Raw genomic sequence first — 18,140 nt, 5'->3', positions numbered from 1 at the left:
TCCATAATTTTTTCCTCAGAATTGAGTGATTCCATAATTTTTTCCCTCTGATTGGTCTAAAAAAGTAACTGTTACTGACTACCACATCTTTTTTTCTTGATTTCTTTTAGTGTTTCTTAAAGCCAGAAAGTTGCCATTTGAAGTGACTTTAGTTTTGTGTCATGTCTGTGATCTGCTTTTTTTTCTACAAATTTAAACAACTGAATGAACATCCTCCGAGACTGGTGATTACATTTTCATATCAACAATTAGCAGCCTTTGCTTCGTGGAGAGCGAAGATGAGTATGTCAACGTTAATTTTCATTAATAGCAAAATAAGACAAACTGATTGTAGTGATGGGTAGATGGGGCATCACGTATCGTTTCGACGCAGTGACACACTGTATTGACACTGTGTTGCTCAATACTGACACCTGGTGGACTTAATAAATCCCTGCAGGAAACATAGTCGACAGGCTCAACTGACACTGATTTGATGACCTATTGTATCCAATACCGTCATTTACATATTTGCATTCACATTTTCTTGTTCCATATATGTAATTTAATTAAAAATCCTCTGATATTTGAGACACAGTTGATAAATTAGTGAACATCTGTCATAATGTCAAAACCTCAGTGAAAGTGCTGTGAATGACAATGACAATGGACTCATTGTTGAAAGATTTTTATTTAAAAAAATGAGTTTCTCCAGTGTTTTGTAATTCTAGTCTATTTCGTTTTTTTGACGCATTTTCTCCTGCTTTGGGGAATATACGCACAGAAGATGCTGGTGTGCATAGAAACTGCGGCACAAATGCGACATTTCACCTGCAAAAAAAAATATGAATAATAAACTAAGAGTTATTTTGAAAATAATTTCACTAGTACAGAATATTTGGAAAATATGACAAGAAGTGGGTAAAACGAGGAGATCGATATAAATACCTTATTTTCCGGCAGAAGGTCAAAATGATCCCACAAGGCAGAAAATGTATGTTTTCCATGGAGGTCCTCCATCTTTGACCGCAATATTCGCCAAGCAATGAACGCGTCAATAACTCGATGCTCTTATTGCGCTTCTATCCTATTGACAGATGCGCTTCCTTATAAACACAATTTGGCGCGCGACTGCCGTGTCGACACAGTTCCGGCATTGGTCACGTGACTAGCTTAAAGCGGTACGCGCACTGACACGGGGTTTGCCCTGGGAGCTCGGCGCACGCATCGGCGCATCTGTGTCGCTGGACCCATCACTACTAGCTAGCATGATCATCAATCTGATATCATTAGCCTCATTCTTTTCACTTTTTGGCTTACAAACCCTTAGCTTAATAGCATGAAAAGTATTGGTTTCAATGGAGCTATCATTAGCTCCGGAAAGCTAATGTCATTTGAAAAAAAAAATCAAACATAGAAAGCATTTCCAGTTTAAACTTTTAATGATTTGATAGCAAGAGAGCAGGCGAGTGTTTAATTTGGATACATGAGAAAAGCTTTAAAGTGTTTAAATATTGAGCTTCTTCATTCCTCAAGATGTGTGATTGTGTAGCAAATTGCATACATATTCAGTAAGTAAGTGCACAGTGACCATACATATATCAGTGTTAAGACTTAACGACAAGCAAGCAAGTTTAATTTGTGGGAAACTTCAAACAGCTACATTTAGCGTACTTGTTAATCGTTTTTCGGGCGACATGCTGGTCAGCTTAGCATGCTATGCTAGTGGGCGGTGACAGTGGAAACAAAAAAAAATCTTGGTCCTGTTTATCACGACATACAGAAGGCCACGGCCATCCATTTTTAAAAAATAAATAACCAAAAAAAATAAGGGGTCAATGTCGTTCACGAGTCGACATTCGTCACCTTGAGTACGCACATTGACAAGAAAACAAGACACTTTTTTCAGTAGCTAATGCTATCATTTAGATACCTCAAAACGTCACAACCCAAAAAGCTTGAATATGTTCATATTTTTTTTACCTCATTTATTATAGAGGTAATATTATTTGTTGTTTGGTAATATTTGTTCATGTTTCCACTTGGTGGCCAAGACTGCGAGGCTAAGCGTGTCACTTCCTGTTTCAAAGCCTTTCAGCACAAGGTGGCACTGTGCTCACTGCTTCTTCTTGCCAAACAAACTGAAGCGTTTCTCTTTGTCCTTCTCTTTTTTGACCACATTCGATTCGCCGGAGGGTGTTACGGCGAGGTCGCCGCTCGGCCCGTTGGCATTGCTCAGCCCGTTGGCAGCACTGGCATTGAGGATGGCCTGGATCCACGTACTCATTTCCTCCTGCAAAGCGCAATATGCACAGGGTCATGATTTGCCGTTTCCATGGCAACACAACAGCCAATATGTTTTTTTTTTTTAAATCAAATAAAGATTGATGCTACATGAGAATGAACTCACTTCATCTTTGGCTTGGAACAGAAATTCATTGCCGTCGGCGACTCTGGGGAAAAAAAACAGCTATGTCAACTTCCTGTTTGACAACTGTCACCATGGTTACCGATCAACTGTTACCTCAGCTTGAAGACATGTTTCTTCTTCTTGTAGTCGGACGCCACATCGCATGTGGCGTCCTTCAGGCTGACATGCGGCTCGTTGTGATAGACCACGCCTTGCGCCGCGGCCTTGCTGTCCTTGTAGAAGCCCATTTCCTGTTTGCTGATGACACAGAGCACGTTGTGCCACGACCTGCCAATCACAGAGCAGAACGGTGAGCGGCACATGGGGATGTGGGACGGATCCAAGAGCATAGGGGCTTTGATGGTAACCTATTGGACGCCTTCTTGTTTGGCCCCTCCCACTCGTGTTTGCGGTGCAGAAGACCTTCCAGCTGCGACGGCGAGGGCGGAAGTGTGGACGACACGCTGCTTTTCTTCTTCTTCCTGGCAGGAGTCGGTGAGGGGGCAGGACTCGGCTCCTTGGAGCTGCTGTCTGCGAGCCCGTTTACCAGCTCCCCACCCACACCATTCTGATTGACAGGAAACCAGATCAAGTCACTGCCCGTTTCTCTGAAAAAATGCAGGACTAATAATTGTATTTTGTGTCATCTCATTGCATTTAAGAGGCATGGTTTATAAGAAGTGACCTGAGGGGAGTCCTGTTCAGACGAGATGCCGTTGTGATTGATGACACTGCTGCCAAAATAAACAAAGGTTAACGTGCTTGTCGGGTGCAGTTCTTTTCATGTCCACCACACGGCGCTTTTCCCACACCTCTGGTCTTGTGGCTGGATGACCGGTGTCTCTGAAGATGGCTGTCGCATCTTCCTCTCCGCCTCCTCCTCCTCTTGCTGCTTCCTCACTTCCAACAGTTCCATCTGGAGGATATGACATGTTATCACGCCACTATGTTGCACTAAGACGTCCCGGGAAGTCCTGCCCGGCCTCGCTCACCGTGGTCAGGCGCTCCAACGCAGAGAAGCGTTCCTCCCAGGTGGCGGCCGACTTCTCGAAGGCCTCGTGGCGCTTGATGAGTTTCTCCACCTCATCGACGCTGTGACCCACCTCTTTGCTGGACAGGTATGACTCCTGACCTAGAAGCCACGCCTCTGCCACACCCGCATCCCGTGAGAACTGGTGCACCTCCAGGACTGCAGGAAGTTCATACAGTGACGACATGGCATGACGACGACAGTGGCATGACACAGAAGGACCCCAATCATCGACACCTTACCGAGTCGTAGCCACTCCCATCGATCCTCCCACTTGTCAATCATGTCTTTCCTCTTATTCGTCAACTGCAGCAGCTTCTCTTTGATCTGACAACAAATTGAACAAGAGCTGTGACTCATCGGCAGAGACTTATTTTAGTACAGTGCTGAAAGGGGAGGGACTCACTTCCTGTGATGCATAGTGTTTCTTAGAGAGCAGCGCCTTGCCCAGCTCCACACACACGCTCATGTTGTCGTTACGAGCATCCACCTCCGCCTTGATGCCTTGATGGTGGTTCATCAGCAGCTCCACAGACGATACATCGCTAAAAGCACAACACACACAGTTTGAGAGCCGCTGTCAAGCCAGCTCTGAATAGCGGTGGAGGCGTACCGAGGTTGCTCCTGGGCTTCGATGAGCCAGACCACGTGGTCCATCCACATCATCAGGTCTCGGATCATGTTGAAGAAGCGGAACTTGTCGGCAGTGTCCAGCAGGCGGAGTCTGCGCCGGTCGCTGGCATCCAGCAGGTCATTCCAGGCGGTCAGGATCTCGCTCTCCCGCTGCTGGATGTCGTCGGCTTTGTCTCCGGCATAGGCGGACTGAAGACGGGTCGCATCCTCCTGCAGCTGCCTTACCTGTCGCAAGGAGACAAAGGTACAGGTATACTAGACTGTATGCCTCGTCACCTTCAGTTGTCACACCAACCTGCGTTCCCAGTGCCTGAATATCACGTTCAAAGGCGGTATGCGCCCTCTGTAACAGGTCCACAGTGTTCTGGTCCCGGCCTGCCTCCTCGGGAAGCTTGTGCCGTTTGTCCACAACGCGAACCAGGATCTCCTTTGCATCGTGGTAGAACTTGTGCAGCTCGAAGGAGGCAGCCAGGATCTGCGTCCGGGTGTCAATGAGCTCCAGCAGGTCAGCCCAGGCCTCGTTCAGCCCGTCCTTCCACTCGGCCACGGTAGCAGCGTCCCCATGGCCACAGTTGATAAGCTCATCAGCCTGCCGGTTGACGACGTCCACACGCTCCTGTCCAATGTTTCCTGTGTCCCGCGCAAACTCCCTGAAACGTTCCTGTAACATCTGAAGCGTTTCCCACAGGACAAGTCACGTGGAGTGCAGTAGCAGCCTCGCACATCCTAACAGCTAACTGGATCCTAATCCAGGAGGTAAAGTTTTGAAGGTTGAACGGATGGCATCTAGACTTTTTGGACCATGTTGGATGAGACTTAGGACAAAATGAAACCTACACGTGGTGCTATCAGCCCTCACTGCCCTCATTGAGAGTGAAGCGCACAACATGACTCTGATGCTTGTCAAAAAGCCATTGAGAAAGTCAGGATCCACTTCAAACCAGCACCCTCAGACTTGGTTCAAAGATCTCTGGAATAACACAATCTACATTTGACTACATTAAAGATATTTTGGTCCAGGACCGAGTGAATCATTTTGGATCTCTGGAGGAATACAATGTACTCATGCTGGATGGAGAGGACCAATCATTTGAGGTTGCTCATGCTGACCAAAATTGACACCTGACATCAAAAAAATTATGCGACCCCCATGAAATTGCCCCTCCCAACCAAGGGAGGTTGAGAAGGCATTTGCATTTGACTTCCATTCAACCTTCATGGAATACACTAGCAGTATTAATAGCATTGGCAAAAGCAGTGTTAGTATACCATGACGTGTTCATAGTCTTGTCCGAGTTCATGAGATCCAGCCACCACCTCCCTCTCAGCGATCCATTGTTCCAGGTCATCAACTTCCCGGTTGAGCTGGAAGAGGCGCAGCCTCTCGTCCAGTTTGGCCTGCCTCTCCTCAGACAGGTCCTTCAGGCTAGCGTACAACTTGTCCACCTGAGACTGACGCAGGCTGATGCGCTCGCTAGTGTATACACACGTACACAGAACCATTACTATGGCAATGACGTTAATGTGCAAGCAAGCCAATGCTAACCTGTCTGGGTGTGCAGCGGCCACCAGTCCCCGACTCGTCTGGGAGAGTATGTGCACAGTCTCGGCGTAGTCCTCTACCGCCTGCTCCACATTCTGATGTTTCTTCAGCATACTGACTGCACTCTGCTCATCCTGAAAACAGCCACAACCTCAAATGTCGCGACCAGCAACTCCGCTGCCTTAGCAACAAGTGACTCCGCACACCTTGGCCTTCTCCTCTGACATCATGTACAGCTCTTGCTCGCTCATCCATGCTTCGGCCTCGGCCGCGTCAAAGTAGTACTGCTGGGCCTTATGGGCTTTCTCCAGCCTGCTGCAGCGATGCTCCACCTCCTCTGTCAGCTGCTGCCAGAGAACCTGCAGGTCGGCCACTCGCCGTCGACTGATGTCGGCGTCTCCATCTTTGAGAAGCCTGCAACTGCGCTCCAGGATGTCGTCGATGCGGGGCTGGTGCCCTTGGATCTCTTTCTGAAGTGTCTGCAAAAGACAAGGGCATTATTGGACCACACATGTGATGAATGAGAGATCACATGACCCGCATCTTCACCTGGTTCTTCTTTATGAGCAGCTGGACTGTCTGGAGGTTGTGTCCATGGTCAGTGGAGGTGGCGAGGGGCGCCCTCTCCTTGACCCAAAGCTGGACGACAAAGAGACACGATGAAGACCAATTTATCATCGTCGTCCGAAGATCACGCTGAGGTCACCAGCTACATACAATCTCATCCTCCACATCACGGTTGAACTGATGAACTTCTCTTGATGCCACCAGGAAGTTTTTGCGGCGGCGGAGTGGTTCCAGCAGCTCCTGGAACTTCCTCTCCACCAGTTGGCGTCGTCCATCCACATGGTCAGCATCCATCACCTCCTGACCGAGTGCTTTGACATGAGTCTGCAGCTCCACCACTTCCCGCTCACGCACCTCCACCTGCTTCTCCAGCATCTGCCGACACATCGCACTGTTGGAGCACCGTCGAGTCATGTCAAAGTAGTGTCCCAGGCGCTCTCGGTACCTGTTGCTTATTCAGCAGGATGTTGACGGACGTCAGGTCTTTTCCAAAATCATCAGACTGGATCTGACCCTCCAGCCCTATGAGCCACTGGTCCAGGTCGGTGCAGCTTTGTGTGAACAGCTCTGCCTTGTTGGCGTCGAATAGACACTGAGCTTTGGTCTGGGTGGTGGACTCAAGCTCCGCCCACATCCTGTGTAGCACGGACAGCTTCTCCGTCACCACCGTCTCTGTCTCAGACTTCTCCGACACGAGAAGCATGCCGTCCTATGCAAGGGTTGAAGGTCAAGAAGAGAAAGAGTGGAAAGAAATTTAAAAAAAAATGTTATCAAAATTTGTTTCACTGTTGTGTCCCTGACTCTTTGTAAGTTAATGTTGCTAGCGCTAAATGAGCACCATTTATTTGATGAACCTGAACCACACTTCCAGAAACTCAGTACCTTCTGGATCTTGTCCAGCCATTCTTTGTTGGACTGCAGTTCGGCCATGAAGGCCTGGTGCTTCAGCCATTTGCTATGCAGGTTCCGAGCCTCATCGTATGTCATGTCCTGAGCTGTCAGCATCTTCTCGTTGATCCACAACGTCAGCTTTCGGCAGGAAAAACAGCATGAAAAAGTGTTAGCGTACACTCACATACACAACACTTAAATCAGCTAACTGCTGCGTCGCCTTCAAGGCTTTTAAATGTGTCTCTCTCATGGACCCACTAATGCCTCTTGTGGTATAAACATTGTTGCCAACTCCTCAGGAATAAAAGTAGCTATTGACTGTCCTAGAAGTCGCTAGATGATATCATCGTCTAATTTGCATATGATGCTATGGCAGATGATCTAGGAAGAAAGCTCGTGAGAGAGACAAAAAAGTGAGTAAAAACGCCTTAATTATGTTTAGAACTACAAATAAACTTGATTCTCAAAATAAAATAATTTTAATATTTTATCTCGGTCAGGGCCTCTCAAAGTCCAGATTATCATCGCTTTGGGGCAGGGCGGACCACTCGGCAGCAAACGCTGCTGTCTCAAACCACGCCAGGAAAAGTCGCGAGATTTGTCGCTAGTCGCTTTTGACAAAACAAGTCGCCAAAGTGTTTGGAAAGTCACCAGATTTAGCGAGAAAGTCTCCAAGTTGCCAACACTGGGTGTAAAGTGGTATTGTGACAAAAGATGGAGAAAAGACACCAGAGTCAAGTTACTGGACCTGAGTTGCACCTGCGGAACTCATCATCATTTCATTCATTTTTGGGGGGTAAAATACCTTGTGGCATGCAGGTTCAATAACCTGTTACAAATGTGGAATAATTGACTCCTATCACAACCAGAGGAAGCACACAGTATTACAGCAGACATTATCCTTTATGTCGGACTGACCTCCTGGCAGTCCTGCAGGAACTTCTGCAGATCTCGGTTGTCCTTCAGTTTAATCAGAAGCTCCACTGCAGTCTCCCTGTTCCTTTTATGCCTGAAACATGCCATCGTTGAAGTAGAATTGTTAGGTTCTAGTGGTAAGCTAAGAAAAACTAAGAAGAAAAAAACCATTAAAAAAGCTGACCTGTCATCCACGGAGGTGACTCTCTCTCGGATCCGTTCCCGATTGATGTTCCCGTGACTCGCCAGCCGCCTACCGGTCTCCACCACACTGTTGATCTTGTCCTCATTGGCGTCCATGGTGGTCATGAAGTCTTCCTGCTTCCTGATGGCGGCCTCAGCCCCATCTAACGTGGTGGGCATCTCCGTGTGAGCCAGGATGTATTCCTGCAGAAGAAGTTGAGCTAAAACATTTTTGTTGGACCAGGAGCATCTAATCAATGGATTACTGGCGACCCACAAGACTTCCCTTTGATTAATCTGACACTTTTCCAATTTCAATTTCCAATTTAAAACATTTTTAAGGATTTATATAAAACTGAAAATGTTTGCAATTACTACCGTCCACCAGCAGGGGGAGCTCATAAATAGTACTGCTGTGTCAACACTATCAACAACTCAGTAAGAAAAGTAACTACTGGCTTTGCTAGATGACAATTAGCCAATTTGCATATTATTTACATATGATGTAAACAAAGCTGTTGGAAAAAAGCATAACCTCGTAGGAGAGACCAAAAAGTGAGTAAAAACACTTTAATTGTGTTTAGAACTACAAATAAACTTGATTCTTAGTTTCTTGATTTAAAATTGGCCATCACTTCATAAAAATAAAATAATTTTAATATTTTATCTCGGCCAGCGCTTCTCAAAGTCTAGACATCTGGACTCGCCTCCAGCCTCCACCTCTTACAGTATCTTCTAGTCAGGACCACTTGTTTAACTTAGCGCATCAGAAGAATGATGCGTGATAACAGGTAAGTGTAACAAGTAGTAATTTAATGAAGATTAAGAAACATTTACATTTTAGATTTTGCTCTGTAAAACAGGGTGATATCCACCCTGGCGGCATCGCGTATCACGCTTGTGTGATTCATGAATGCGTGTAGCTCCACTATGCTCTTAGTGTGTCGTTGGAGCTGACAGTGTACTGACGGCTTGTGACTGCTTTGGGGCGGGGCCGCTGCTGCTAAGTGAGAACAGAAACTGCAGATCAATACGTGCTTTCACTATTAAGTCCCCAAATACCAGAAAACTCTCCCAACGACGGCAGAAAAAGTAGATACATCTGTCGCTAGTCGATTTTGACAAAATATGTCGCCAAGAGGGTTTGGAATGTCGCCAGATTTTGCGACAAAGTTACCAAATTGGCAACACCGTGTGTGAAGCCTGGATGCTTCGAGGCGCCGGCGTACGCTACACCAACTCACTCCTGACCATTCAAACCCTCCTGCGTAAGGTGACTCGCACCTCCAAAAACAATCTAACCTTGCGTCGCTGTGACACAGACTATAAACGTTGTGGTTGGTTGGCTGGCTTAGAGTACATTATTTCCTGTGTGTATACACGACTCGTTCAGAAGCCATACAGCCCACCTTCGCAAACGTTTTCTCCAATGTCTGATCAACAGTTGCATTAAGAGTGAGTGTTATTAGACATCGATTAGCTCCAGCTCCAATAACTTTCTGTCTCTCTTTAATAGCTATTTATTGATTTCAGTTAATGCTTTGCTGAATACCAGTGGGCTTAGAAACCCTTTTAGGGGGACTCAAGTTACTCTAAAATAGATTTTAGTGACATCCATGCTGAGTACTACATGGACTGTGTTTCATATCCATCAGTGACATTTGATTGGCCTCCATCATCACAGAAGTTGCCCATCCAGTGTTCCAGCTCCACATCTACCTCCACCTCAGATTTCACATCTCGCACCTGCTGGAGACAGATGTGTTCTAACCTGGTTGTTGAGGAATGCTTCAGCCTGCTTGGTGTCCCTGAGGAACATCTGGTACGCGTGAGACTGGGACAGCAGGTTCTGTCGGTTCTCCCACATCTTATGCAGCTCATTCCAGCCGACATCGAGTGCCTGCAGTCTCTGCCGCAAAAACACGTACTGAGCGTCCGTTTGACCCTGCGTAACTATCTCCCCCATCTCGCGCATCTTCTGGTAGTCCTCTTCATAATTCTGTATTTCATTCCTAATGCCGTCGTGTTGGCCCATTAGCTTCTCAGCCTCCGCCAGCGTGTTAGGCATGTCCTCGGAGGCAATGGCAGTCTGGGTGCGGGAAAGCCAGGACTGGAAGTCATCCAGATCACGCAAAAACTGTTGCAACTTCCGGGCCTCACCCAGAGACTCCTCACGATTCTTCAAAGTGTTCTTCAGTTCCTCCCAGATGGCGGAGATCTCGGCGAGTTGGCCTGTGATGGCGTTGGCTTGCTCAGGATGCCCATCCGCCAGCCGCTGCGCTTCACCTTGTAGATCTTCAAGTTTCTGCTCGATGGCAGCCAGGTCTCGTTCCATTCCTGTGAGTTTGCGCTGCAGGGCCATGACCCCAGCTAGGTCGTTGCCCAGCTCTTGGGTTGATTCAATGACCTTGGTCTTTTCTTTGATCCAGGACTTTGTCTCGTTACAGTCAAGGTGGTAGTTCTGCACACCCAGCGCAGCGTTTAAGGATTCCTTCTTGTGGTCCACCAGATCACGAAACTGGCTCCACCTAGTGACAGAGGAGAGGACTGGAATGGCCTCTTATGCGCTATATCTATTTCCGTTATATTCTCAGGACACATTAACACGTTTTGTACCTGTTGTTGAGTTTGTCTTGCTGGCTCCTGATGTTCTTCTCACCAGGATGATCACTGTGAAGCAGCTGACGTGCGATCTGGTTCACCACAGCAACACGGGAGGCCTGATTGTTCATCTCCGGCTCCAGACTTTCAAACCTGCCGAGCAAACTGCATGAATGCTGGCTGGAATGGACGTTTGTTGAGCACCTTGTGGTCTTACCTGTGCTGGACAACCTCCAAGTCCTCCAGCTTCTCGGGGATCTCCATGCTGTTCAACCACTGTTCTTTCTCGTCTATCCAAGCCTCACAGGCACCAACTTCAGTAACCATTTTGTAGAGAGCCAGTGTGTCCTGCAGTGACTGCTTCCTGAGCTTTGTGAGCTCTGAAACCTCCTTGTAGCGCTCCTCAATGCTCACCAGCTGCCCACGCAGCTTTTCTGACTCCGCCTCCTCTTTGGGCAGGGAGGCAGCCTGTTCATACAGCAGGTCGATGACCGGGTGATAGCTGCTCACCTCAGTTGCTGCATCTTTATGCTTCCTGACCAAAGCCTGTGTGGAGAACTCATCATGTCCCGTATCGCTACTGGAAACGATGCGAAGAGCATCGAGGGTCCAAGTGTCCGCATCATCTGCATCAGCCTGAAACTGGTGCAGTGCCAGAGCATCTTGCAACTTCTTCCTCCTGACAGCTGCCAGTTGCTCCAGTGCCGCCCACTGTGTCTGAAGATCATGGATCCGCTCCTGGATCTTTGCTGCACCAAAGTGGTCTGTCTGCACCATGATCTGGCCTTCTGCTATAGTGTTCTGCAGGTGTCCAGAGCGACCGCTCATCTCATCCTCCAAGGCTCGCTGTTTGCTGAGCAGGCGCAGGGCGCCTGTCAGGTCCTTGCCGTGCTCAGCTGAGGACAGGATCTGCTCCTTTTCCCGGATCCAACCCTCCTCCTCAGCCATGTCCCAGAAGAACTTCCAGAGACGGCGGGACTCCTCAAGGCGGGCCCGGCGTTCTACAGCAAGCTGAGTCAACTCCTGGTAGCAGAAGTCCAGATGGGCTACGCGGTCTTGGATGACCTGAGGCTCACAGGGCTTGTAGCCTTCACAGACAGGAGGGGCATGATGATCAGAACCTTGCTTCCTGTTTCCAATGCAATGATGTCACTGAGACGCTTCCTGCTTACCATTGTCGCTGGTAGAGTATTTCTGGGCGCTGGTGGAGACCGCTTTCACCCTGTCAGCCTGCACTGCAATGTCGGCTTCCACCAGGGCGTGTTTCTGCAGGAGGTCTTCCACACCCAACAGATGCTTGCCGTAATCCTGAGACAAAAGAAGCATCTGGAAACCAAACAGGACCAACTTGTTAGGAGGTTCCGATAAGTCCTAATTTCTTTAATTTAGGGAGCCGACATGAAGAAAGTGTAGAGTCCACAGACTGGGACAGTTGTCAGATTAGTGTGACTATCATCTGTCACACAATTTAAGGTGAAAACACCCTCTGTTTTTAGCTTCCACCATCGTAGTCCAGCTTGGCATTTTCACCAAGATGTACAGTTTTTGTGTTTACCTTGATAAATGTTGCAAAAGGGTATCTAAAATATCTAAACTAAACCACTTTTTGGCACCCACCTGTTCACCAAGTGCAGCGGTATGGTACATAAAGGGCAGCGCTACCTACACACAAGGCACATCAGAATTTACCCTTCCAAACCTTCAGCTAGACTGGACCACTTGTTGGAAATGAGATCTAGAGAGGCTGTTATCTCTTGTGATGTTTTCGGACACAAACCAACAGGCAACAGACCTTCATCTCGTCCATCCAGTCCATGATGTGTAGCATCTCTTGAAAGACTCTCTGCAGGCCCAGGTTCATCTCCAGACGCTGCCTTCGTGCCTTCAGCAGCTCCAACAAGTACTCCCACAGCCGCATCACGTTGTCTTTCCTGGCGACGATGCGTTTGATGTCATGGTAATGCTCCACCTCCAGTTCTTTCGCCACTGCAACCACAGCCTGCACGCGCTCCTCATACGCTGCAATGTCAGTCTCGATGGCCTCGTGCTTCTTAGTAGCCGCCTCCACGGCTTGAAGGTCAAGGCCGAAGTTGTCCTGGAGAGAAGGAGTGAGATGTAAGAAGTGCCAATGTCCATCTGGTGCTCTGTCCTCACACCTGTGAGACTAGTCTTTGGTTTTCACTGAGCCAGGTCTCCCTCATGGCTGCCTTACGGTCCAAGCGTCTCGCTAGTTGTTCCAACTTCTCTTGACGGATTAGCTCTGTTCGCAGGGCCAACTCCCTCTCATGCTCCGCCTTCTCCAGACGCTCCCAGGCCTGCAAGCACAAAGATCAAACAACCACGTGCCCCACGCATCTGCTCCAGGGCCACAAGGCTTGGGAAGGACATCCGAGAGCACCCTGACTGTACACAACCTAAGCTTCAGACCTTGTTAATGTCCGAGATGAGTTTCCCCTCACGAGGTGTGAAGACTTTCTGGTTGTTGGCTCTCATTTTGCTCTGGATGGTGAAGAGAAGAACCTCCAAGTTCCCCTTTTCTGTGAACCTGAACAATCACCACAAATATGACAGGACATTTGTTTACACAGACAATCAGCAAAAGGTGCAGTCAGAGTGGAGGGGGTGAAGTTTAGCCGGAGGAGGCAGGGTCATCTGCTGACTTTGGAGGTTTCTCCACAGTTCTGTAGGTGTTGAAGGCCTGAAGCTGCTGCTGAACGCCCGCCAGAGAGTTGGCAAACTTCCTGTTGTTGAGGATGATGATGGTCTGTTCGATCCATTCGAGCAGGTCGGACGCCAGAGACTCATACTTCTCGATCATCGTCTCCGTCTCAATGGCGTGATCCAGCACCTGCATGTCAATGCAAAAAACGTCTCGTGTCACCTGACTTCCTGCCTGCGGCTCTGATGCAAAAAATGATTGAGGATTTTCTGGCCGACCTTCCCGATCCGCTTGCCCTCCACCTTCAGAGCCTTCATCTTGGAGAAGTAATGGTAGAAGGTCACCACATAGGTGATGACCGACTTCTCGTCTGGGTGATCCACGCTGATGTCTGCAACACACCTCGCAGTCATGATGTACCTTCAAAGCATGAATGAAGGTGACCCTGCTTATATCAAGTTAGGCTTGCTTCACCCTCAGGGTCTAGCAGCTTGGTGAGGCCCAGGTGTTGTTCAGCCATGTTGAAGGCGTTCTGCAGGTTGTAGTGGACATTTGATTTCTTCAGCTTGTCAAAGTCGATCAAATCAGGCCTGAAACAAACAAACTTATTAACACTGACGACACACTAACGAGGACAACCATGAGAAAGATGAAGTCACCTGTGTTTATGGATGAGGGCACTGAGGGCCATCCCGTCTCTCCAGCTTGTGGTGAAGTTGTGGATGTTCACGTTAGAATACCTGACAACAACACAATTCCTTTATACTCTGGTATTACATGGATGTATAGATGTAGTATTACATGAATGCATGCAGAGATTTACATGGATGATGTAGTATGACAGATTTATGTACAGATATAGTATTGCATGTATGTATAAATGTAGTATTTCAGCAATGTATGTATAGATGTAGATGTACTAGTATGTGTAGATGCAGTAAAAGATATATGTCTGTGATGTAACAATTGTAACAATCAGCAATCACCCGGCCGTCTTCATCTGACACCATAACAACAAAGCATCTTTGGCTGATTTTTTTTCTTTGTTGTCTTCAGTCTCCACGCTGATGTCTTGAATCTGAGACCACAAGAAATGTTTTTTAAGTTGTAATATTTTTGCCTGTTTTTCATCTTCTCATATCATACCCTCTTTGTTTTACATTTAAAAAGTGGAACAGTTGATTGTCTTTTTTTATGCATTTGTGACGTCTGGCCCTAAGGTAACAAGAATTTAGTGTTTAAGCTGCAGTTACACAGTGTGACCAGCAGAGGAAGGCAACTGTTGCAACCAGTAGTTGACATGTTGAAGCGGGTTACCATAGAAATAGGAGCTAAAAACACATATAAAAACATGACAAACATTTACCACTTGCAATGTGACCTCTGGAACAAAAAAAACCCCGAAAGAATGGCAGGGGTTGTGTGACCTGGAAACGGAGGATGATGGTCCAGATGAGGCCCAGGGTCAGGCGGTGGTTCCCATCCACAATGTCGTGTGAGCCCATATTCTCCAGGTGGACACGCTGCTCCTTCAGGAACTGCAGAGCCTTGTCCACATTCTCCAGGCAGTGAATCCGCATCCGACCCTTGGTGGGCCTCGGCTGAACGGAACATCCCACCCAACATGCTCAGACACAGAGGTCGTGTATGTGTGTGTGTGTGTGTGTGTGTGTGTGTGTGTGTGTTACCAGTCTCTCCCCTGACAGAACTTCTAGAAGTCGGATGAGCATGCGTCCATCTCGCAGGTCCGTGTAAAGGTCACCAATCCTGCACGACACTCGGCAAAGGTGAGAGTTGACCCACTTAGTGAATGTCTTCTTCTGCACCGCCTCGCGCTCATCTGCACATACACACACACACACACACACACACACAATTTCAGTCATAAGGAAACAAGATAAACACTACACGAGCACAACATATCCCAGAAGACACCTCCTACTCGTGTGTAAGACAAGCATCAGTTGATCCATTGATTGAATCAATGCGACTTCTGTTGTTACCTTGCAGCTGCTTGAAGCGGCCCTCCAGCGGGTTGCACAGTGCTTCCATGGCCGCCTGTTAAAGAGCGCTACGCAACATCACCCTGAACCCCGCGTTTCATCATTCCAGTTCTTTTCACGCTGATGAAAACTACAGGTCAGATTGGAAAGTTGGCCAGCTTGTTCTCATGTTGGAAGGAAAAGCTTCCTTCTAAGTCCAAAGGTCCGCCACGCAATAACTTGTGTGTGTGTGTGTATGGACAGCCAATGACATGAGAGCATGATGATGAGGTCATAAGGCGGGGGTGGAGTATTTCCCTCAATTGTCATGACACATTCCTGGGTGAGTGACAGGAAACAGGAAGCAAACATGCTGTCCACACACACACACACACACACACACACATACACACACACACACACACCTCAGCCCCACCCTCTAATGCAAACTATAGTCCAGTTGTCAACTTCAACCCTGGTTTACTTGACAAAATCTCTACTACACACGAGTGTGCATGTGACGTACCTGCGAGCGCTTTAATGCGCGAACGCTCGAAGAGGCGGGCCGAGCTGTTCTCGTTGTCCCAGTCGTCGTCCCAGCGTTTGCTGACCTCGCCGCCGTACTGCCGCTGCAGCTCCATGTGCTCCAGGTCAGAGGCCACTGCCGTCATCGTGACCTTTCACCTCTGGCACCGCCAGACAACGCCAGTCTACATGCGCCACGTCTGGCCGAGCTGCATGCGGGACAAAACACAAGCAGGAAACGGTCAGTCAGAAGTTAGTGGAAGCGAGTTAGGTATCAAATTAAAGGTCTTATGATGATAAGATTACAGGCCTGACAACTCAATTTTTTAAACATACATACAGCATGTAATGTCATGTATTAGTTAAATGTCAAGTAATATTATATAATGTAGTACTGTCATGTATTAGTCAAATGTAAAGTAACGCAGGTTGGAAGCTGCTGATGCTGCATGATGGTTTGATTGGCTGCTGATGTCAGCTGAGCAGCACTCATGCAGGAAGTCAACAAGCGCATCAGTTCACCATTAAAAGCACTTTGGCGTCCCTAGGGAGTGTTTATTTACAACTTCCCAGAATGCTCGGCTGCATGGAAACAAAACATCACGTGTTCTTCACAAAGACTGCGCTTCTGCTTGCTGACCGATGACATCCTTCCACATCTGTTAGCTCGCATGTTCAGGTTTGTAGAATTATACCTTCAACATGCTAATGCAGCAAACACGATTGTTTCATCTGAATTTGCTCACTGGGTTGCTTAAGGTTGCCAACTGTCTCGTGAAAACCGGAATTGGTTAGAAAAAATACGTGTCTCGTATTGGGCTGAAAAGGGACTCATCTGTCCCATTATACTGGGAGACTTAAAAATAGTCTGTAAAATGTCAATAGTATTAATGAATGACAGCCCTTTCTTGCTCTGTGAGTTGACAGCACACTCACATTAAAATGATGATACAGAATCCGGCACATCTCATTGGTCGACGTACCCTTTACGTTAACAACTTTTCAAAATAAATTTCCACTATTACAGGAATGTTGTTTTTTGTAATTATTTGATACTGTTTTAATTTAAGCAGAAGAGAAAGAAAATATTTGTATTCTGTAAAACACATTTCTATTTAACTAAAATATTTATTCAACATTTTGTTTCCCATTACATACAAAATATGCATCTAACTCAGGTTGGAGTCAAACGTGATAAAAATCGTTTCACACAAACAAAAAACGCAAAAAATTAAATAAAATTCACCACGCTGGTATGGGCAAGGACAATCAATCCTGTCAACAAGCAGTGGCCCTTATTTATCTTCAGGGAGTTGGCAACCTCTGTTATGACGCCAGGTCGCCTCACCTCGGGTTGTGACGTCATATAGCTACTTCCTGTTTGTACTTCAAAATAGAAGCAGGACGACACAATTTTTTACAACCCCCATGAAATCTCCACTTGTTCTGTCATAGTTGTGGTTCGTGTTATTATTGGTTCTGTTTTAGATAGAATAGAAAAGAGGAAATTCTGATCCAGTGATCAGTCATGGAACCGTGCGATGCGTTCGTCATTCCCGCGGTCGGTACCAGTCAGAACCGAGCCTGAAGACGCCATATCGAGAACCTTTTCCCCATGCAATCGGGTGCTGCGTGTGCGCGACCGTTTAGCCCATGAACGCACCATCTTGCACCGGTCACGCCCGTGCGCCGTGATTTCTTTTACTGTCACCAGGAGACGAACCGCTCGGAAAGGAAGAACACACGAATCGAACACGAGTAACATAGCTCACCTGATGATGATGATGATTATCCCAAAGTTGCGATGAAAACAGGCCGCCAAGTCGAGGATGATGAGGGTGAAGAAGATGCTGCTGCAGGGGATGACGGGATTGACCCCGCCCCTCTCGCTCACATGCACACGCCTTCAGCCCATCAGCTGCGGTTGTGTTGCGTTCACTGACTGTTATTAAACTGTCAGCGCCCCCTGCAGTACCAACAAAACGACTTCAGCTGTCTGTCCTCGATGTAGTCACACACTACTTGGTGTTTACAATAATACACCTGCTGGTCACGCCCACCCACATTTGTTTTACAGAGCTAACATCACCTAGCACAGGGGTCACCAACGCTTTTTCTTGCGAGAGCTACTTTTAGAAAATGAAAATGGCCACGAGCTACTCATTTTTGTAGAAATGATTTTCATACCTTTTTTCAACCCAAACAAATGAAATATGCTTGTT

General features: G+C 47.4%; 1 protein-coding gene across 4 annotated transcripts; it reads right to left on the bottom strand.

Moving 5' to 3' along the window:
• Positions 1 to 1,409: 1,409 nt before the first annotated feature.
• LOC129182889 (spectrin beta chain, non-erythrocytic 1-like) lies at positions 1,410 to 17,826 on the bottom strand. 4 transcript variants are annotated; one of them, XM_054779527.1, is made up of 36 exons: positions 17,691 to 17,826; positions 15,920 to 16,127; positions 15,100 to 15,251; positions 14,839 to 15,012; positions 14,398 to 14,489; positions 14,071 to 14,151; positions 13,886 to 14,001; positions 13,690 to 13,802; positions 13,413 to 13,600; positions 13,180 to 13,297; positions 12,909 to 13,067; positions 12,545 to 12,847; positions 11,925 to 12,078; positions 10,970 to 11,840; positions 10,768 to 10,905; positions 9,923 to 10,679; positions 8,153 to 8,355; positions 7,972 to 8,062; positions 7,045 to 7,191; positions 6,608 to 6,871; positions 6,313 to 6,537; positions 6,145 to 6,234; positions 5,802 to 6,074; positions 5,599 to 5,729; positions 5,322 to 5,526; positions 4,348 to 4,722; positions 4,033 to 4,277; positions 3,826 to 3,964; positions 3,662 to 3,746; positions 3,382 to 3,578; positions 3,202 to 3,305; positions 3,075 to 3,123; positions 2,758 to 2,957; positions 2,504 to 2,677; positions 2,390 to 2,432; positions 1,410 to 2,272 (listed from the first exon to the last, which is right to left on the bottom strand). In XM_054779527.1, exons 2-36 carry the CDS (start codon positions 16,062 to 16,064, stop codon positions 2,096 to 2,098), a joined length of 6,978 nt encoding a protein of 2,325 aa, XP_054635502.1. In that variant the 5' UTR covers positions 16,065 to 16,127; positions 17,691 to 17,826; the 3' UTR covers positions 1,410 to 2,095. The 4 variants fall into 4 exon arrangements, with proteins under 4 accessions (XP_054635502.1, XP_054635504.1, XP_054635505.1 ...); XM_054779529.1 differs by having other exon boundaries at positions 3,075 to 3,120; XM_054779530.1 differs by lacking the exons at positions 15,920 to 16,127; positions 17,691 to 17,826 and adding an exon at positions 15,415 to 15,627.
• Between the last annotated feature and the right edge of the window lie 314 nt (positions 17,827 to 18,140).

Source organism: Dunckerocampus dactyliophorus, chromosome 6 (assembly GCF_027744805.1).
Source record: "Dunckerocampus dactyliophorus isolate RoL2022-P2 chromosome 6, RoL_Ddac_1.1, whole genome shotgun sequence".
Classification (NCBI taxonomy): domain Eukaryota; kingdom Metazoa; phylum Chordata; class Actinopteri; order Syngnathiformes; family Syngnathidae; genus Dunckerocampus; species Dunckerocampus dactyliophorus.
The sequence above is the reverse complement of the archived record's forward strand: the minus strand, read 5'-3'. Positions and strand labels throughout refer to the sequence as shown.